The sequence below is a fragment of the Nymphalis io genome, chromosome 2 (genome assembly GCF_905147045.1).
Source record: "Nymphalis io chromosome 2, ilAglIoxx1.1, whole genome shotgun sequence".
NCBI classification, from domain to species: Eukaryota; Metazoa; Arthropoda; class Insecta; order Lepidoptera; family Nymphalidae; genus Nymphalis; species Nymphalis io.
Window position 1 is genome coordinate 3,383,939 of NC_065889.1, and position 22,525 is coordinate 3,406,463.

At 32.9% G+C, this 22,525-nt stretch overlaps 1 protein-coding gene across 18 annotated transcripts in view; it reads right to left on the minus strand.

The window, feature by feature from the left end:
• Positions 1-1,407: 1,407 nt before the first annotated feature.
• The window catches only part of LOC126775508 (voltage-dependent calcium channel type A subunit alpha-1), a 73,094-nt gene continuing 51,976 nt past the window's right edge, over positions 1,408-22,525 (minus strand). For 4 of the 18 annotated variants that reach the window (XM_050497613.1, XM_050497597.1, XM_050497604.1 and 1 more), the window contains exons 11-38: positions 21,360-21,461; positions 20,007-20,204; positions 19,538-19,752; positions 19,230-19,442; positions 18,967-19,140; positions 18,663-18,710; positions 18,427-18,510; positions 17,694-17,797; positions 17,487-17,609; positions 17,147-17,326; positions 16,752-17,018; positions 16,184-16,327; positions 15,349-15,550; positions 15,110-15,274; positions 13,637-13,747; positions 11,887-11,970; positions 10,471-10,653; positions 10,190-10,281; positions 9,933-10,086; positions 9,714-9,841; positions 9,439-9,641; positions 9,144-9,355; positions 5,726-5,844; positions 4,394-4,548; positions 3,061-3,144; positions 2,159-2,352; positions 1,876-1,985; positions 1,408-1,773 (exon numbers count right to left, since the gene is read on the minus strand). In XM_050497613.1, coding sequence (XP_050353570.1) covers positions 1,548-1,773; positions 1,876-1,985; positions 2,159-2,352; positions 3,061-3,144; positions 4,394-4,548; positions 5,726-5,844; positions 9,144-9,355; positions 9,439-9,641; positions 9,714-9,841; positions 9,933-10,086; positions 10,190-10,281; positions 10,471-10,653; positions 11,887-11,970; positions 13,637-13,747; positions 15,110-15,274; positions 15,349-15,550; positions 16,184-16,327; positions 16,752-17,018; positions 17,147-17,326; positions 17,487-17,609; positions 17,694-17,797; positions 18,427-18,510; positions 18,663-18,710; positions 18,967-19,140; positions 19,230-19,442; positions 19,538-19,752; positions 20,007-20,204; positions 21,360-21,461 — 4,274 coding nt within the window. In that variant the 3' untranslated portion in view covers positions 1,408-1,547. Of the gene's footprint in view, positions 1,774-1,875; positions 1,986-2,158; positions 2,353-3,060; positions 3,145-4,393; positions 4,549-5,260; positions 5,308-5,725; positions 5,845-5,887; positions 6,872-7,059; positions 7,230-8,600; positions 8,637-9,143; positions 9,356-9,438; positions 9,642-9,713; positions 9,842-9,932; positions 10,087-10,189; positions 10,282-10,470; positions 10,654-11,696; positions 11,739-11,886; positions 11,971-12,661; positions 12,773-13,636; positions 13,748-15,109; positions 15,275-15,348; positions 15,551-16,183; positions 16,328-16,751; positions 17,019-17,146; positions 17,327-17,486; positions 17,610-17,693; positions 17,798-18,426; positions 18,511-18,662; positions 18,711-18,966; positions 19,141-19,229; positions 19,443-19,537; positions 19,753-20,006; positions 20,205-20,950; positions 20,969-21,359; positions 21,462-22,525 lie in introns of those variants that run through there. The other 14 variants (XM_050497513.1, XM_050497532.1, XM_050497504.1 and 11 more) reach the window with 14 other exon arrangements.

The following is a 22,525-nucleotide window of genomic DNA, read 5'->3' on the forward strand; positions in this document are numbered from 1 at the left end:
GATTTGCAAAGTTGTAAACCAATTCGGAAATAAGTCATCGGTGTCTTGGATTTTGTGCCTGGTCATATACTTATAACATTTTATTTAAATTGTAGATATAGGTTATTAAAATTCAAAATGCCGTTTTATATTAAATGTAAAGCGTTTTGAGCTAATTAATCAAAATTATGTGATATTATTTTATAATGGAAACCTGAATTACAAATTTAATTTAATCACAGTGAACACTATGGGATTAGGTTTTATTCTTTTTTTTATAATAATAATTAATAAGCTACAATTTTAAATTGATTCTGAAGATAATCTTGATGTTAAGGTATATTTAATGCTGTTATTCTATTAAAATTTTCAAAATTTAAACAGTTTTAATACACTTGGTCTATGGATGATTAATTGTTACCTAAACAATATTACACACTCCTTAACCAGGCGACAAAATCTATATAAACAATATCATTAATCCAGTCAAGAGACGTCATAGAGAATCTTGTCACTTTTGGTCCGTTTCGTTCAGTGCCGACTACACAACTACATTCGATCACAATAACGAGATTGCAGACATATACGGGACACCATTGCGACTGAACATTTTATTTACATAAAGTTTCAAAACAACGATGTAATTGCCAAATGTAACAAGACACTAAGTCGCCTATTGACTGGCCTACACACGATTTAACAATTTTAAGTATAATGCAGGATATTTCAAAGTTTACGTACAATTAATATTTATTTAGTTAATTGTATTTAAATTTAAATAACATAGATATAAAGCACTTGGGGGAAGGACAGCAAATTCAATAAAAAATGTTCAATTATTTATTTAGTATATATTAACTAAGTAAAAATTATTCGCTATGTAAATATTTTATACATCCCTAGTATTAATTTGTTTCGAAGATGAAATGCTAGATTTTTCCAGCGTCTAACTTGAACATGAAACGAGTCCAAGGCGGAACGGCGGCGGCGCGGGTAGCGGCCACTCTTCGGAGTATACCCATCACTGGCCCAGTGTACGGGCAACGGCCCTGCGTAGTGTAGCGGCGAACCGCACTTCCAGTGTCTCGACCCCGTGTCGTTTCAGCAGGCGATATATATTATGAGATTTTATGAAGTGCAAATTTAATATAGAAAGTTTACTTTTACAGACTAATTATTTCATTTTATGTAAAAATCCTAGCGCAAACGAGTTGCCTGGCACTGTTTCATATTCGAATACCTTAACCGTAATATAAATCAAAGAGTAAAATTTTAGCGAATTAAAAATTAAATTTTCCAAAACTTTGTAAATACTAGAATTCGGACACTCGGAAGCCGCGGAAGGCCGATCGCGGCGGCACATCCATGTTCGCGAGCGGCGAAAGTCGTCCTTGATTAGACACACGCGAGCGCGAGCGGCGCGCGCTATGGGAGTCCATTCGAGAGCGGCGACGTTTGCGGCGACGCGTGCGACGGCGGCTGCGTCAGAAAGTATACGCGTGCGCGTCAGTGGTGGCGGAGGGTGTCGGCGCGCGCACATCCCGCTGGGAGCGCGCGCGACGGCGCCGCTAGCACCAGTCGTCCTCGTCGGAGTCGGAGTGACGCGCGCGTGGCTTGTACCCGTTGGGGAGGCGCGGCGCGGCGGCGGGCGACGGCAGCGCGCGTGCTCCCCCGCCGCCGCGCCCCAACGCCAGCGCCGCCTCGTAGCTCAGCGGTGCCTCGTATGACCGCCCGCCGCGATCTGTTTCGTAGCCCCATCCGCGCCTGCCGAACTCATGCCCTCTTTCATTGAGACTTTTAGGAAGACACGAACAATAAACGTCATTACTATATTTAGTGTTATTTAATATGCGAAATGACTTTACTATATAATGTAACATTAAATACGTGGCTCACCTTTCTCTAGATCTATAATCTCTGTGTATCAGTCTTTCAACTTCTCGACCGTACTCGTACTCATCATGAAGAGGCTCTAACGGTTCTCGAGTTGTATGCCTCAAAGATAACTGTGGAAAGTAAAATAAGAGTAAGTGTTGATTATAGTGCTGTGTTTCTATTAATTTCTTTTTAGAATAGCAACATATCAGTAGACAAAATGATAAACTTTTGTTAATAACTTGTTACAAACCATCATGCGACATATATGTTTGGCTCAGACGATAAGATTTTTTTTACTTACGTGCGAGGGGCTGTGGCTGATTCTGTTGAATGGTGGTTGCTGCTTTACATGTAAGGTGGACGGCTTAGTAGGCGTCGGGGGGAGCTGCCGGCCGCGACCGCGCCTGCCTCCCTCTCGCTCCCACGACCGCTCGCGCCACTCCCGCCATTCGCGCTCTCGTTCGCGCTCACGGTCACCACCTATTGACGCCCAAACTGTTTTTTGAATAATTTGAGCGTTCAAACTTCGGGCTAACTGATCGCATTACGACCGCTAGCCAGAGCAAAGCATATAAAGAATATGATGAACAGGCGTAATATAATTAGATGAACGAAGTAAAGAAAGGTAAAATAAGACTAGAGAAAATTATATAGCCAGAATAACGAACAGATGTGCAAACAATTTTCTTATAGATATCGCCGCGGTTTTTGCAAGCTTCCCCCACATGTATTACATGCGCATAGCTTTTTACGACATCGATTAAATTAAGTCTTTAAACAAATCGAATCTTGAACGAGCAAAGGGCCTCTAGATTTCTAATTAAAGTTGATTAAAAATATCAAATTTTGGACCCTTTGCTTTACAAAAAATTGGTGCTTAAAAATTTATGTTAAAGGAATTTTTATTTCGGGATCGGATTTCAAATACATATTTGTAATTATAAACGTAGTGAAGGATTTATTGTATTTTTTTTGGGTATGTGGATGTGCCTACCTTGCAAAGTTACATGACTGAATTGTGATAGGCCATGACAAAAGTTACACTATTAAGAGCCACGCCTGAAAATAACAGTTGTGTCCGAAAAAGCAGTGTCAGCTTTACTTTCAGTAGTGTCTCTAATATTGACATCGATCGCATAAAGCAAACTGGTATATCGTAAGGTGTGGTGTTGTGGTCCAGTGTGTGTGGCGAGTGGATCTCACCGTAGGTGTGGTGTGGCGGGCTGGGCGATCGCGAGGGCTGGCTCAGGCTGGTCGTGGGGTACGGCGCCCTCCACTCCTTCCCTGCTGTCAGGAATACCTTCATGTACCTTCCACCACGCTTTACCCTATGCCCGTCGGATAACCGACCTAATTTCTCACAAAGGTGACTCTAAAAGTTTTGAATGTATTGAAGTTATGAAGGAAGTGGATGTTGGATAACACAGGATTGGATTGTTACTCCAAACGGAGCAGTTGTGTGTCCGAATGTTATATAGTTTGAGGGACACAAAGTAAGTACAGTGTAATGTACAAAAAATTAGTCTAGTTTGAATGTACACAAAAAAGGTTTAGACATATCAATAAATATATATAGTCAAGCATTTGCATGCTGCATGATTCAATCGAGGTTAATTTGGTGCATGCGCTCCAGGCGTTATATCAAATCTCAATCGAAGCATTGTGCAACCAAAGTTCACAATTATTAATTTTAACATGCAGCAGGCAATACAATTTTGATAATTTACGAATTATATATTATTACAAACGTTTACATAATGGCCAAATTTAGGTTTTTCTTTTCGGTTATATTATTTAAGAGCTAATATAGTATCTCATTCATTCGTATTAGGTAGTAAATTTCTCTTATGTATAAAACAATATATATTTTTATTACAATAGCGTACGAATGAGATTAAACTTCGAGCTAAATTAAACTACAAAATCCTTTTTTACAAAACTGGCTTTGTGGAATACATACGACTATGATAAACAATTTTTATCTAAATTACGAACTTATTATTATGTTATTATGTAGCACAATGGCTAGCTCACTGAAAATCTTATTACTACATCTACGGAACATGAACTTCTACAACTACATTAAAGCTAAGGTTCCCATCTTCTCAGAAAACTTTCAGAGTACCTTCATGAGAAGAAAAATGTTTGCAAAACTGTTTTAGTTTCATAATCTAAATCTAAATGGAAGGTAATTGTATGCTTAAGGTTACAATATGCGTGAAAACTATATGAAAAAAATGGGTATAATATTGGAAGGCGAAAAAGTAGCTTATCAAAGGCTGTTCAGTGATGTTCATAAAAATAATTTTTACCAAAGTTATTAAATTGCAATAGCGTTAAGCCGAAAGTAAATATGCTGATATGAAATAAAATGAAACAAAAAAAAACCAAAATTAAGTAATAATATATCATTAAATAATTAATATTATGTGTTTAAAAAATATCAGCAGATTTACTTAAAATGTGTTATTGCAATCAAATCTTACGCTATAATCATTAGCATCTTAGCTTACTTAATAAAACGAATATAACCTACCATGGGGGTGGTAGTGATGTGGCGCTCTATGCGTTCGACCGTGTCTTTGATGTTCATGCTTAACTATTTCGACAACATTGTTAACTGTGTCGGAGAATCCAATTTCGTGGTGGTAACCCCCGTAGTGACCTCTTCTTCTTGGACTTGGACTTCGTCTGGAAGATTTTAAAGTTCAAACAGATATTACATAACTATTAATATCCATGTATTTGTTGTTTATGTCGACATTTTAGTATACATCACCTATATATGTATTTGAAAGTAGCAATTCCCCAAACTAAAATTGCATTTTTAATTCCTTATTGTAATAATGTATTTTTTAATACCTTACCTGGTCAGGCTAAGTTAAAAAAATAAAACACATGAAAAAATATATACGTACATGTTTGCTTCGTACAAAAAAATTATAAACAAAGCAGTCCTAATATAGAATCCTATGGTGCTCCATTAACAATGATTTTAAAACAATTTTAATAATAATATAATAAAATAGTATATATTATAATATCACTATAAATTTGAATTAAGTATGGATTATTACTATTATTTTCTTTTAGTTTTAGTTTAGTTATATCTTTTTTCAATTTATGAATTTATATTAAGTTTATATGTGTATTTAAGTATTATTTTAACAGTTTTTGTACCGCCTTTAAGTATTTCTGATTAAATATTGGCTCGTAGAGAACGCCTTCAGCCATCCCGTCTTAAACTCCGCCTTTATTTAGTTATTTTAATCTTAATGCATGCAAATGCGTGCATGCATTTTATTGGCATGTCAGTATTGTTAATTATAAGTAATTTAGGAATTATGTTATTTATGTTATGTTATAAAATTAGTGGATGCACGTTTTTATTATCTAAACATACCGCTAATCACTACGATATCTTCTAGATCGATTTCTTCTTCGATGACACTATAAAATAAAAAATAACGTAAAAAAAAAACAAAATGTTCTAATCGAATAATAGCTGACAATACAAACAAAAGTATAATTACATACATTATTCAAAATAAACGATCAATACAAAACTATGATTGTCAACAAATAAGTAATGATAAAAATATATATATTTTTTAATGACGTAATAACTATCTATTACAACTACTAGATTGATTACTCATAATTTAAAGGTTGAATTAGTTATGCTATGAATATTAACTTTCAATATTAACTAATAGAAGTTACAAGCTAGAATTTATTAATATAAAATACGATAGCGTATGTAAAAGCGATATGTAAAAGGCGTGGGTAAGGACATGGGCTATTTTCATTCCTTCAGTTTCATGTGTATAATAAAATATAATAATAATCAGTATTGTATGCTTCTCACCTTAAACTAGATGACCTGCCATGGTGACCATTTTGGTAGGTGTGAGGTGGTTGCAACCTCGCTTCATCTAAAGATTCCAAGGAAGCATGCTGTGACCCCACATCTTGCAACTCCAGGACCTAAATCACGCAAAATATTTAAAATTCTTTCCTTTAATACCATTCGAAGTATTATCGTGTTTACAAGACTTATGCATTTACTGTCCCATATTTACAAAATGGTCTAAGTAAACAACATTAATGCACATCTAGTGTGCCTAAATACAGTTTGCAGTGCATGCAATTGTGCTTGTGCATTACAGATTAAAACACATTAATTACTTACCATAATTATCAGAATTAGATCTACTAGTAATAAAACTATTTATTATTATCATGCGATATTGTGTTTAGATATCCATGCGTTTATGACACAGATTTAGAGTCGTTATGTATATCAGTTTTAAGTATGGAAATGATAGTATTGTTAATGTGTTCGTGTTTCGTTCATGAAAGTGCTGTGTCTAATATCATTTTAGTAAAATCCCTAGTAGTTAAAAAATATACATATATCATTCACTATATTGTACCTAATCATAATCATTCGTTATACAAACATCAATATTCTACAAATAAAACTGCGTTATTACATTGAAAAAAATTACCTAAACATCAACAACCTGTGAACGTTAAACCAAAAGTAGTTATCAGTACAACATAATCTATAGAAGAAGACGTGTAATGGGCCTAAGCCCCTAAGTATATTTACCATACTTTAGACCTACAGAAACAAGGATTATTATTTAATAAAGCTAAACGATGAAACGAGGAACATAATCGATTACAGTATCTTCATTAGGACAACACATCGAAACAGCGAGACTAACAATGTTACAACACCAACTATCTAGGGCAAAGAAATATTTAATAAGTTAGTAAATAAGATACACCCATTTGTCAATAATACGACAATCGAACACTTCAACCCAGAACATTACAGAATTATTTATATTTAAGTTAAGAAAGTTATTGCCAATATAATATAATAGTCATTAATTTTGACAGACAAATACTCGTGTTCATTTAAAACTAGCATTGCGCTGTTTGTATGAAGGCAATAATGATTGGGTCAATATGTTCACCAACAGTAATCACCTTTTTATTGTTCCTGCAACAAAAGAAAACAAATGTCAGAAAATTGTGTTATTCTTGTTTTAAGCTAAATATTTTATTCTATCATGTTAATTCATAAGAGATGTAAATAAAGGGGATTTTCAAAATAAAAGCGTTACTTTCATTAAAATGTATTTTCGATTAAATACATTACAAAGTTTAAAGGATTGTTTAATAGCTTACTTGAAAGATTTTCTTGAGGATCGTTTAGCGAGATTAGCTAAACTGTGTGAGTCATCAGGATGGCCATCAGCTGGTATTCCGGGTAACTCGTGACTTAATGAGCCGGTCCGCGAGCCTTGACCCAGCCCGGCTGCCGCCGCATCCAGCAGGCAGTTAAACAAGGACGCCTTCTGCACCACGCACCCCATATCACCCTAATCTTCCCAAGCTCTTGCGCAATCTCATGTTACCGTACTTTGTCTTTACCATTAACAACCTTAACCTTTTTATTTACATAATTCACTAAAGTCTACATGAGTATGCGCAAACTTCCCATACATTACATATCCATGCTGGAGTTCGTTTATACGTGTTCGTATTTTTGTTTGTGTACTGTCGAGTGTGAAGTTCCATGGGTCATGGTTATGAAGTCGAACATGGAATGTAATTGTAGTGTCAGCGAAGATGAATTTCTGAAGAAAAACCTAAACAGTTTTTTTTGTAAATACAGTGTTTAAAATTAAAGTCGATGAATGTTCTGTAAAAAAAAAGTCGTCGAAGATAGTTTGTGTTTTTGCGAGGAGCTGTAAATGATAAAAGCATATTTGTATATTGTAAGTGCGTTTTAATTAAATGTGCAAGAATTCGAAGCTAGAGGCATGTTGCCAATCAGCATCGCCAATCCTTGTTAGATCGCATTGAAATCATAAATTCGATATAGATTTTTTTCACTTTCATTCAGGCAAGCGTAAATTTCATTTTAAAATGTTGCTTATTATATATTTTGTCATTGTATTGTGGCAAATAATAGCGTAGCATGGAAGCATCGAATTTGTATCACAATAAAACCATCACATCAGGCTTCTAATATGTTACAGTAGGTAATTGAGCCAAAATGTTATTCAAACGAAATTGAAATACTCGAGAAAAAAGTAAAAACTTATAGATTTGACGTATAAAGTCAAAAATATCATGCACAGTTCCAAGAAATATAAATGTAAAGAAAATTATAGATTAACTGTAGGTAAATAAAAATACAATAAATATAAAAATAGCGAACGATAATTTGTAAAAACAGACGGCACTAATGGGGAAAACGATAAATCTACGGAAAGACACACTTCTAGTTCTACAAGACAATTCCTAAAGATTTATCAACACAAACATGTTCGCCTACATTCTATTTACGAATTTTGCAACTATAGGACAGGTCACAAATAACTTATTGTGGTTTACTAAGGCCTAACATTTGGACAAATATGTGCTTTTTTTTAGTTAATCACAACTTTGTCCACGCTACCAAAATGATGTGCGTTATTATCTAAAGCTAAATCATTTTTAAAATGCTAAGTTTCTAATTCTTTCAATCGCTCTATGAAATGTTTTTACGGATCACCGTGTTTATTCGGTCGCTATTTTTTGCGTTCATGATTATGTATTTAATTTTTTTTTCAAACACGATGCGGAAAAATTTATGTAAAAACAAATGCATAAATAAATGATCTAAAATAGTGCAAGAAAAAGGTAGTCAAAGTTTCGTTCCTTAAAACATTAAATACTACCGGCTGATTGGCCGTAGGGCTATTCTCGCTGAATGCCTGAAAAGTAAACCACCAATGTAGTCGACTCATCAAGAGCCGATTTCAACTAATGTGACGTTGTATTGTTGTAGTCATTATTTACTTGAAAAGTTAATATTGTTCCAAACAGTTCGTCACCATTTAGTTGTTAAGGTAGTATTCAAGCTGATTTTATGTAAATCTCAATTTACACAACAATACATCCACGAGACGAAAACACAACAATCTATAAATAGCTAACTATAAAGTGTATTTTATAAATCTAAACATAGGGAATTTAAGGGTCCATCAACAAACACTACGTTTAAATCGTGTAGTTAATAAACCTAACGACGAAACTTTTACAATTGGCTCAAAGTTACTAAGACTGTGCAGAAACATACATTTCACTTTAGCCACACACTTTTACTCTGGCTTCAGTTGAACTACTCCTAAATAATTTTAACTCTGTTTAGACATCTGATTAAGAAACCACGTGGAAGGAAAATTAGATGATGAGAGTGCATATTTTCTTCAATGACTTACCGGAACGCCCTCTGGTTTGTTCTTGCCAAACCTAGTCGATCTCCAGCTCTCTAGGATAAGAAGTCCTGCATAGATCTTTCCAACCGTTAATTTTCCTACATTTAAAACATCTTTTCGAGGCACCAGCAAATCTAGCATTTTCTTAGCTTGAAGTGGCCAAATGTGGGTTATCGTTTCCCTCAGTTCTTCATCAGCTTGGTCCATTTCTTCAGCTAAAAATATGAAAAAATAAAACATCGATACGGTTTATTCTACCATCGTTAATTTTTTTATTAACATTTTTTTTTATCTTTACCAGATCTCATTTTTATGCTTAGGTTTTCTCGGATTAAAGCAAAAAGTGTAGTTGTGAAATTCACTTTCCCTTCTTCATCTAATGGCATATTCATTCTAATTAATTTTTTGTACGCTAGTCTGTTTGGGCACTTGTTACCAAAACCTAAAGGCGGATCCATATTTTTTAACATATCGTACATTTCCGTGTAATGGATTTTCCCTCTGAAATATAATAGTTGTTACTTTCTATTCTATTCTTCTGTAATTCATCCTCGTAATGTACTTAGTACTTACGTTGCATTTGGATCATACTCAGCCCAAATTCTGACAAATTCGTCTAAGTGATGAGCTCCAAGAATGGACGAGTCTCTTGTTAAATAGTCAAAATTATCCATGATAACAGCAACGAATAAATTTAACATCTGTATGAGAAGAAAATTCGGAAGATTTAGTATAAAATATGAAGGAGTTTTTATATTTAATATTAAAATTTTTACTTTAAAAAAAACTTACGAGAAACGAGCAGAAAAATATGAAAGACACAAAATACGCATAGGCTAAAGTGCTGCCACAGAATTCGTTTGGGGGTTTATCGGCTTCCCTGTCGCATTTGGCCGGCTTCAGACAAGCTAACATAATGTTTGGCCACGACTCCCCTGTAGCGCACCTAAACGTGAAATCAAAATATTGCAATGTTAGTATAATTAGAGTTGAAGTAATTCGAGATGAAAGAATTTCCCCGACTATTTTCCAACGAATTTTTCACTTACCTAAATAATAACATTAATGCTTGAATAAAGCTTCGAAAATTATTGTGTCTATTCATATCAGATTCTGCTGCTAATTCTATATTGCCAAACACCTGTGAGAGAAATTATGAATAAAGAAATAATAATTCATATTAGATGATACATACATATATTAAAAAATATATAGATATATAAATATATAGATAGTCATTCATTTACCCGAAAAGGTTTTAATAGTATTTATTTTATTATTATAATATTTATTAATTTTATGTCACTAGTTAATAGGTTATATATCAGACCTGCATCCCGATAATGGCGTAGATAAAGAATAGCATCGCGATGAGAAGGCACACATAGGGTAAGGCTTTAAAACTCTGCACGAACGTCCACAGAAGTATTCGAATAGTATAACCCTGTCGAAGCAGCTTGATCAGTCGCGCGGCTCGAAACAGGCGAAGGAAACCTACGTTAAATGTGTTCTCCTGGAAGTTTAAAAATGTATATTATACTCCAAGCATATAGAAAGAATTAAAAACTTTATTTTATTGTCTATATCAAAATGATAATATTTTATTTAAAATGAAATCAACAGTTCAAAAGTAATCGACAGTTTAAAAGTGTTTTGGTAGCCAATGATTTATTTAAGCATAAATAATACAGAATCTTAATAATATAAACGAAACTCAAAAATTTGCTTAATACGTAAAAACACTACCCACTATTCGAGAATTTACATCGTATGTACTACATATACTGTAAATATTTAAACCTATCTGTTACAAAATGAAAGCAAGGAGTAGGTTAAGTAAAAGTCTTGTTATTGTTGGTTACTAAAAACCAATATGATTGCTTATTGTCATTTTTAAAAGCATGAAATTACAAATTATTAAAAAAACATTATGTTCTTGACTGAATAATTTTTTTATTTAATAAAATAAGAAAGAAAAATAAATAAAACTTAAATTTCCAAAAAAAAAACTATATAGCAAAATCAGTAAAAATAAAGATTGCGTAACCAAAAATACATTGTAAATTATATCGGTTAAAAGTAACAAAAGTAAAGCTGGTGAAGCAAATGATCTAAATAGGCCCTAAAGACGACCAGGACCATATTACAAAATTTCTAGTGTACTGGAATTTCTAGCGACAGTGTTTGTCATGATAATATAAATAATAAGTCATTGCTGACGTCACAATTAATAAGAAATCTATATAAAACTAATATACAAAGATGATCTATCATTTGACTTAGATAACACACTAATTTTGAATTCTAGCAAATTAAATACGGTCTATACTGTTAAAACAAGAAACATCAATTCCACAAAACTTCAAATCTAAGATTTAAAAACACACCTAGCACACGATTCCTATTTTAAAAGCTATAAAACTTCTATAGACCAAAATGTCAGTAATCTTCTAGCACTACTAAATATCAATTAGATTGTTAAACAAATTCTAAACCACCAAGAATTGTTTACAAAAACTTCTAAGTTTCCTAGCAATCAAAGTGATAAATCTTTACCTGCTGACAGGATATGTCAGCACAGTTTTCAGCAAGGTCGTTCTGTAATCATATACCTTGGCATTTATTAAGACATCACAAATAAAGTTGCACATTGTTTTGAAGAAGTTTTGATATTCGTTAGCACATATGCTAAAACGTCATAACTTTAGTCACATTTAGAAGAACATAACAAATCAATTATACTCACGCCAAATTCCATTATAAGTGCATCAATAATACTTCCAATGACCGTTATAAAATCGAATGTATTCCAAGGATCTTTGAAAAAATTCTGCAAATATAAGATAATAATTATTTTCCATCTTTGAACTGTAAAAACAAATTATAAGGTCTATGTAATTATTATATGTATATCTGAAACTAGGTTCCTTATGGACAAGTATTAAAGTAAAAATAAATTATCATACTACTTATATACAAATGTACGCTTTCCATACCTAGGTTTGCCAAAGGAAAAAAAAGGATAGGAAACAGGATATCTCTCTTTTTCATTTATCAGTATCTATAATAATGCTACAGTTTTTTGCCTATAATTCTAAAATTATTAATTAAGTGATATAAAAAATCTATTAAAAATTATTGTCAATAAATAAGCGGCATGTCATAAATTTTCTATAAAAAAATTTACTAGCTTTAAATATATTCAAGTCAATATTGAATATTAAAAATATCTAAAATTAGGATGTTTTGTTCAATGATGCGTACCTTAAAGAAATGATTAATGAAGTTTCTCAGACGAGCTAAAAATAACTCAATGACATCAAACATTACTACAAATACTTTGGTACCTCCAAAGTACTTCCTTAGAACGTTTTAAGCATATGCATAGAGAATCTTCAGTATCATATCTAAATTTAAAAACGGATTAAAACCAATATGGAATTAACTGGTTGTTGATCCGCAAACGTAATAATTGTTACCTAATTATAATAATTTTAATTCAATAATGGAGTAATTCTTACCGTACATCCGAAGGCAATTAACTTCAAAACTGTCTCGAGTAGAAAGAAGAACGTAAATACTATGTTCATAACTGTTAACACGTCCATGAGTAGTGGTGGAGCCTCGTGAAACTAACACAAAACCAAGACCAATATTTTGAGAAGTAAGATCATCAATTCTAAGATTAACGAAAACTTACATAACAATTTTAAATTTACTTACAAACCTATAGATAATATTAGTCGAAATTGCGCTAAAGCACTTTGCTTTCTTACCAAAAATTAAAAACTTAGTCACTAACCGCTATATTAAAAATAAATAAATAAACAAATACAATTTGTATTGTTTATTGAGGAACGTACGTGTTACTGTGTCTGTTTTTGGCATCTTCACTTAGAGCCAATTTTTCAGTGTGTGAAATTGTATTGTTCAAGTTATTTTGTGAATAGTGCACGTGCTTCATGCAGAGGCCACTGTACATGCGACAGGCAGTCACAGACAACATTTATTGCTTAGTACCTTATATTTAATTACCAGTGAAATTTATACAATAAACAATTAATACTAACCCATTTGATCCAGGTGACGATAAGGCGGCAAAGAAGCTATAGAAACCTTAACTTACCTGATTTTTATTACATAGGTTTGTAAGACACGGCAAGCATAGCTTGAAACGATTATTTTGAGTTTCTGATTAGTTGTGTTCATACACGTATGTGCCACATGCAAGAGAATATAGAGGCCATGCTTTACAAATAAATGCAAAATAAATTTTAAACTGGCACAGCACATTAATATCAGAGAGAAACCAGTAGGGAATACATGGAAAGGGTTAATATTTACTTGGCTAGAAATAATCCCATAAAGTCATGAAAATATACAAAAGAGTATGTTATTATCAGAAAGAGTACATTTGTTACAATTGTCTTTATCCTATCCTCTATTCGTCAAACTTTAATAAGTATCAGTCTTAACAGTGTTAGTTGTGTACTTACTTTGACACCGTAAGCGATGATTTTCAACACAGTTTCCACAGAAAACATTCCAGTAAACCCCATATTCGAATACTTGAGGATATCCGCGTAGAGGTCATTTTGATTATAGTACTGCCATAATGTGATGACGTGTCAGATAAACCCATGGCAATGAAAATATTTATTTGTTATTTGATGCGAACTACTGATTTCGAAATAAGATATAATAGTAAGAACAGTGATGTACGGAATGCATTTGTTATAATGTTGTTAATAGTTTTATTATAGAAAAAGATTACATCTCAAAACAAATAATAATACTTAAATTTTAACAAGCAGAGAAAATAATAAAATGTTAAACAAAAAATGTAGTTTGATAATATAATACTATTTTCTACCTTCAAAAATTATAATGTTTACAAAATAAGGGAAAATAACCAAAGATGTGTTTTATATTAACATAGAGAAAGGAAGGAAAATAAAAAAATACAGAGAGGGTTTAATTTGTGGAATCGGTGATAACAATGTTAATTAAACCTTTAAAATACGTCGTACACCCGTGATTCTTGATATAAAAAGTTACATGTACGTAAAGCAGCTTGAAGCCACCAATACTTATGCTCGGCTGAAGGCCTTTCTACCAATCATGCAAATCTTTCACACATAAGACAAGAATAGGACATTATTAGAATCATGCAACATGAACAACATGAACGGCTTCATGCCTGAACTGATCCCAGAGATGTGTGCATTCACAAGCACTGACATTAAATAAACGTGTTAGTTTTGTGCCGAACATGTGCAGGACAGGTAGGCGTATCGTGCAAAAACACTTATACATAAATATTAATGAGTAGCAAGCAGGGGAAAGGAATACACAACATAAAACACAAATAAACAACAAAAAATTGTTGATGTTACACTTGATGGAATAGGCTCAGGTTAATAAACGGCGCATTCCATTGCTGTGTACACTGACCCCGATAAATTCATATAAAATTTTGTGTAGTGTTTGTGTGAGTAATGTGTAAGCGTTACTTGGCAGTACTAATTAAAGCCAATTATAAACACGTACTTATGTAAAAGAAAATTTGCGGTATCTATTTAAATATCGTTTCTTAAGTTATACCTATACGAATAAAAAATTTTGGTAATTATAATATTGTTTAAACGTGAACAGCAGCGCATGTTTAGAATATATATGAATTTAGGACAATATCAATTTCAATTGGACTCAGTGCATGCCTTCGTGAACATCGGAGTTTACGCGACTAATCTAAATCTTTATAACATGTGCCGTGTGGTTTTTTCAACAGTTTTTTTCTACTTGGTAATAGTGATTTAGTAATTTCTACATTGCACATTTACGGTGCTTTATCTGTTAAGTTTGATTCGTTTGAAATTATCATTATCAAGTGTTTAAAGTTATGTTTGTTCGCAATATTGATAATTGTATTGCATTGTAAAACATAAATTAAAAGTTTTGATACATACCTTCATCATGAGCAATAACGTATTTAGCACAATGAGTGCCATAATGAAGTACTCAAAAGGTGTAGAGACTACTATTCTCCACACTTTGTACTTAAGACTCCCCCTTTTACTTGGCATATACCTCTCTAGAGGTCGTGCTTCTATCGTGAAGTCTATACATGATTTCTAGAAGACACAAAAATATTACATAATGATTTCATTTGAATTTTTCATTAACTCTTTGGTCTATATTGTTTTACCTGATTCTTATCAATTTCACCATCTTGTAACTCCGCTTCACCCTGCTCTTGAAATGTAATAATAATCAAAGCTACGAATATATTAACGAAGAAGAAAGGAAACACCACGAAGTAAACTATATAAAATATGGACATTTCTATTCGAAAATTTTGTATCGGTCCCCGGTCCTCGTAGGTGGCAGCCATTGAGTTTTGTAATACTCTGTAAAGTAGAAATAACGCTATTAGTATGTTGAAGTATGTAAAATTGCCACTAATATTTTAAATTTTATATGATAGTCGAAGGCTTTTGTACCAAAATTTTAATTTTACATTTGGAATACAACTTTGTTATGTGATCGGTATAGCTTTGATTAATTATACTAATGCAGAGAATTGCATTTTGATTTTTACATGACGTATTACTTACTCAATTGACCAGCTTACTAAGCAGGATATATTATAGTGCACAAATGTGTGAATAAACACGAGCGTTTTTTTCTCAATCTCATAACCTAATTGGGTGGTTATCCTACACCAAAGGAAAGAAAATAGGCGTAGGGGCAACGACTTTACTTGCTTTCCGAAGAATAAGAAATTGCCAATTTCTTCATTGATATTTTTGTGAGAACCTTTGTTTCAAAATCGGAACTTGGAACTACCAATACTTTTTCTCGACCACGGTTAGGTTACGTTAAAAGTTACAGTCTCTCTATGGACTGTGAGAAAAGAGATGATAAAATGGCCCACCAAGTGTTAAGTTGATAGGTCCAAGCAGTCCTAACTGTGTAACGGTTGATATATGATTATTTTGTGCATATGATATAGAAAATTAATATAACTAAAAATATCTTACTGTGGCCAGCCCTCTCCCGTTTGCACCGCAAAGAGCGTGAGCATAGCGGAGGCGACATTGTCGTAGTGGAAAGATTGCGTCGTCCACTGGCGCTTGCTCACTTTCGGCAGGAGGCTGTTTGGTTCGTAAAAGAAATATGATCCTCTGTGGAAAATAAAAAACCGATATAACATAAAAATACTCCAGTATATAGAGAGCTTTGGTTTGAACTTTGAGGATACAGCTTTTGTCCATTCTGTGATAGTTTTCGGGATATAATGCTCTATATATTTTATTAATTACGATCAATTACCACGAAGCTGAATTTTATTAAAATATTTCTAATGGTTGGCTCGATGCCTAAGTAGTGGTATAATATAATGGGATGTAACCTATAAGCTGTTAAGTACAATAAGTAAGTTTTGACAAATTTACTTGCTCATGAATTTTTGAACCATTACAAGCTAATTTAGTTGTATACATCTCTTTTATCTCCAAACTCATCAAATAGAGTTTCATAACGATTGTTTTAATAATAATTTAGACAAATTTTCATGAAGATAACAACAAACAACAAAATAATACTTACTGGCAGTCTTCAAAAGTATTCTTACTGATATCGTTGCAGTAAAAAAATTTACCATTAAAAAGTTGCACTGCGATTACAGCGAATATGAATTGAAACAATATGTACACTATGAGAATGTTTATGACATTTTTCAAAGAGTTCACAACACAGTCAAACACTGCTTTTAATTTTGGGACACGCTTTATAGTTTTTAAAGGTCTGAGCACTCTTAACACTCGTAACGATTTTATTGTGGACAAATTTTGTCCCGCCCCCTTCTTCACACCTCTGAAACAGAACACCCATAAATTAAAATTATAAGTTTACAATGAATATATAAAAGTTAAGTAATCCACATGATAACAATAACATTTCACAAATACTTATATTCATAGATTAAGCAATACTCATCATACCCGATCTCAAAACCGAAGCTGACAAGGGCGCAGATAACAACCGCGGCATCCATGATGTTCCAGAGATCGCGCAAATACGCGCCTGGGTGAAACAAGATGCCGAGATCGACTATCTTAAGCAGCATCTCCACAGTGAAGACTCCAGTGAACGCGTAGTCGAAGTAATTTAGTACTTTATTTCTGATGAAAAAAATATTTTATTTTACTCAGTGTTTTTTTATTACTAATTTAGTGAATTGTTATCAATAATTACATTAATTTATATATTAAAATAAAAAGTATACATTTAGTTAAATGAATACACCAATACTAGTATTATAAATGTTACAAAACAAATTACCTATTACTTTCTTCGACTACGGGGTCTTCCGCTGCCAAAGCCACAGAACTCATGCAAATTACTATCATAATAAAAAAATCAAAATATCTTAAATTTACAATCCAGTGTGCGCCACGTCTAATGCTGTAACAAAAAGGTCAGTTATTAATTATTATCATAATATGTCATATATACATTAAAGATATTTTATATCTTTCTTCAACTTACGGATTAGTAGGTGACAAAATAAACATGGACGAATATGGCAGCATTGGTTTTGGTCCATCTGGTATCTCTTCTTCATCTTTTTTGGCCTCTTCTTTCTTTTTATTCTAAAACATAATAACTATATTAACACTTCGTAAGGAATTAAATTAATTTTCCAAGATCTCAGTTAATATGCTTTTGCTTAAACATTTGAATATATTGTTGTTACCGATTATAACACTTCAATACAACAAATTTCTTTATTCAATAACATGAAGAAAGTACACAAAAATTTATTGCATATCAAACATGCATGGCTATAAAATTGAAGTATATGTAATACAAACAGTCGTGTCATCCAATTAATAAAAAAGCAAAAACATAAAATCATTAAAATTTAGCGGTAGTTCGGAGGTAAACCGAAAACTCAAAACATTGACGAGACAATTACATCCTAGAAATTAAATTCTGGCATCTAAAGTGAAAACGTTAGAATTCAAATAAACATTCGACCTTTCGACATTCGGTTCACAGAAGCAACATTGATCCATCGACGACTAAACTTACAATATTGCTGAACTATCACCAGGTTGATGAACTAGCTTTACGATACTTTACTACTAATAAAATGATTGGCTACCTTTGATTGGTAGAAAAAAAAACATCAATATGGCAATATGAGTTTTCAACTGGTCAACAATATTTTAAGCTACCACAACCATTGAAGTTTAAGCACGGCGTAACTCTGCTTTACCTTCCTACATGATGGAGTTTGAATAATGTTATGAGACGGTGTTCCATCCATCGCGTGTAAAGCACCCATCTCTTTCTCCAACTCCTATTTTGTCGAAAAAGATGATGTTGTATGTAATAGAACTTTATAATTTACAATTTACCTTTTTAGGGTACAACGTCTGAATTTATTATGATAACAACTATTGCTAAATAAATTAATTCTTATAGAGTTACATAACAAGACTGATGACTTACTGCTTGTTTGTCTTCTTCGACCTGCTCTTCTTCAGCTGCTGTTAATTCCTGTAAATATAAATTGGCTTTTACACTAAAAGCAGCGTCAAATATACAAATGAGCTCTGATAACAACACACAACATTCAATATAGTTCACGGTTATTAGGTTATAACAGATATTACTTTGGTAAATTCACGGAGTTAGTGAGTCAAATTTATAGAATTCAATATTATATATTACTTAGTAATTAATCATTGGATAAAATACATACTTTAAGATTTACCAAAGTAATTCTGTTGTATTTATATATGTATTTACGTACCTGAGCGTTAGCCAAGTTATCCACGGCGATGGCAAGAAACACGTTCAGAAGAGTATAGTTCCCGAACAACACAAGAATGACAAAATATAGCGAGTAGATCATGCCTCTCTGTATACCACCCTGAGATTGTATCCCATCATACATAACTTCATTCCAATCTTCACCTGTTAAAATCTAAGCAGAAATAAAGCAATTAGTATAACTATGTGTTTATTTTGGATGACAGCTTATACTCGAAGTTTACTAAAATCTATGTCATTTACCTGGAAGACAGTAAGCAGCGCGATCGGAAATGTGTTGAAATTGGTCGGTGGAGTGCCTTCCTCGAAGTTAAACTGCCCACCAAACAATTGCATTCCAAGTAGAGCAAATATAAGAATGAACAAGAATAGAAGGAACAGCAACGAGATAATAGATCTCATTGAGTTTAGAAGAGATATCACAAGATTGCGGAGCGACGACCAATATTTTGTAACCTGAAAAAATAAATTTGACGTTGTAATTAATTATTTTTATTTAAATGAAATGCATATTATACATAAGTTCGTTATTTGAGTATTTAATATCAAACCTTAAATATCCTCAATAGTCTCAAAGCCCTAAGGACAGAGAGACCAAAAGAGCCACCTTTTACTTCTGACCATACCACTTCGAAGATGGAGCCAGATATGACAACACAGTCAAAGCGGTTGAAAGATGATTCGAAGTAAATACGAGGCCCGAGGGCATACATTTTCACCCACATCTCCATCATGAATAACCCCAAGAACACAAATTCGGCATAGTCTGAAAAAATAGCATAAATTTGTCAATAAATTATATTGTAATACAAATTTAATTTTTAATCATTAAGCTCATGTTCCTGATTCGTCGACAAAAGTCAGATTAACTAAATTGACTTTAATTTGAACGCTGACTCTCATTAGTGACTAATAAGTGATTAGCTACCACCAATCAATTGATATTTAGATTTAAGCCAAAATAGTTAATTTCACTTCAATCAGCATTTCAGAAACTGAAAGTGAATCTGTTATACTGACATAAAAATGAAGTAAGCCACTTAGGTTGTCTATAATGCTCAACGGCTACGCATATTGTGTTGAAGAGCACCAGGACGATGACGAACCAATAAAACCACTGCGTCTTCACCGTGTGCCTGATCCAAAAACGAAATCTCTTTTCAGCTCGCCAGAAGTCCGCACATTTACCCGCGGAGCGTGCTTTGCTTTTCAAAAAACCTGCAGCATACGACTTAATTTAATTTTGCGCTCTTGTTAGTTGATAATATCTAATATATTCTAATGGTATTTTTTTGTAAAGTTAAGTTTTATAATTTTAAGCTGTTTTTTTACTTCAAATATTGTGCGTGAAATTGAATTAGTGTTATCGTTATTTTTTGCGTTTGGTCAGTGCTTATAATATAATTACTATAAGTCTCCAATGACTTTATAAATTAAAAGTTAAAAATTCTAATTTTGAACAAAGCAGTAATTTTTGAGTAATTAAATATATTTGAAAAAAAATTACAATGATTAACAAATTTGAAATACCATTAAGCGAGCGCCTAGCATTTCACACAAATCAATAAATTGTATGTTTGGAAAAAATATGTTTATATTAATAGCACTGAACAGTAATTGGATTTCCGAGGCTATCGAAATTCTACCGGAGTCGCCACCCGATATTTATTGCACATAAATCTTAACCACCCATCCGCTGGGACATGTCATATTTTGCTTTCATAGTATTATTTTTAACGTTACGCTTCAAGGTAACTTTTAACTAGTCATCAGTCAGATTATGATTATCAAGCTTTGGGAATTGGATAATAGCGACTAAATAAAATCTAAAAACATAAACAGGATCATATAGTCGTTGTTAAAAAGGGATCAGGGTACGCTATTCCTAAGGCTAGATCTAAGCTAGATCGACTACAAAGAAGATGAAAAGGAATATTCTACCAGCGTCACGCTTGATCCCATACCTTGCTTTTTCTTTGGAACTGTAAACAACCAACACACAAGTAGAGTACGATTACGCATGGAAATGAATGAGCACAAGATTCAAGTTTCAAGATTGAAAGAAAACAACATGCAACATTCATTATTTTATACAGTATTGGTAGAGCTAAATGAACAGATACTATGTACATTAATCCAAGGTAAACCCTACGAAATTTCTATATGTTATAGCTGATTAACTTTAAGACGATGACTATTTGTAACGGAAGAATTAGAAAAAAATTATATTTCGAATTAAGAAATTTTGCTATCTTGAACAAAAAAGGAAAAATTGTACGTTCTATTTTTTTTCTATTCAAATAAAATATCCCGATAATGTCATCTACATAACACACATAGGAATATACACAGAAAGAGGGTTTTCATACTGACCGTCATCCCCGCAGTCCTCATCCTGTTCCTCCTCTTCAGTATCGGTACTTTTACTTTTGCCTAAGTTTTTTAACTTCTTCTTTGCTGCTGCTCTTCTTCTTGCTACAAAATATAAATTTATGACTTTCTAAGCCGATTTTGTTTTTTTGATTGATTTTGTTATTTTATGGTCAAAATAATGTTTAACTGATATAAAAAATGTATAAGAGATTAGGTATATATGAGAATTTTTTTTTTTTTATAATTGGTTATGTTTTTCGAGTTAAATATTTTAAGTAACCATAAAATATGTTTTCAATTTACGTTTTATTATCCCAAAACATACTATATAATCAATCACGGTATTTATAACTATACACTCAATTGTGAAAAACATTATTTATCAAACATACGATTTATTTCTAAAAATTTAGACCATTTTTTTTGTTACGGATAATGCGTGAGTAAGCAAGCAAAACGTTGGTTCACTTGGTAATTATTAATCTTCGTCCATAGACTGTGGTATTGAAAAAATATAAACCATTTCTTATAAATTATTCATTATGTTTAAACCGTTTTCACTAATCATGGGTATTAAGTTTGTAGTATATCTTATTCCTGTGATGAAACTGATCACTCCCCTTCAAGGTTTTTACAGAATATGTTTATGAATGGGTGTTGCCGGTGCAATTCGTTGAAAAGATTGAGAAAAGCGTGGGGAAAGCTTCGGCCTCCTACTTAAATCAATGCATGTTCCCCTATTTCAACTCATACCCACCAGCTAAGCTCCTTTTTTGATAGGACTTGCTTTCGCTAAATTAAATGCAATTTACCTAAGTAGTATTAATACGAGATGGCCTAGTGGTTAGAACGCGTGAATCTTATCCGATGATCGTGGGCAAGCACCACTAATTTTCAGGTGCTTAATTTGTGTTTATAATTCATCTCATGCTTGACGGTGAAGGAAAACATCGTGAGGAAACCTGCTTGTGTCTAATTTCATTGAAATTCTGCCACATGTGTATTTTACCAACCCGCATTGGAGCAGCGTGGTGGAATAAGCTCCAAACCTTCTCCTCAAAAGGGAGAGGCCTTAGCCCAGCAGTGGGACATTAACAGGCTGTTAGTGTACTGTACTGTTACCTAAGTACCTAACCTAAGCCCTATCACCGGTAAAAATATTTGTT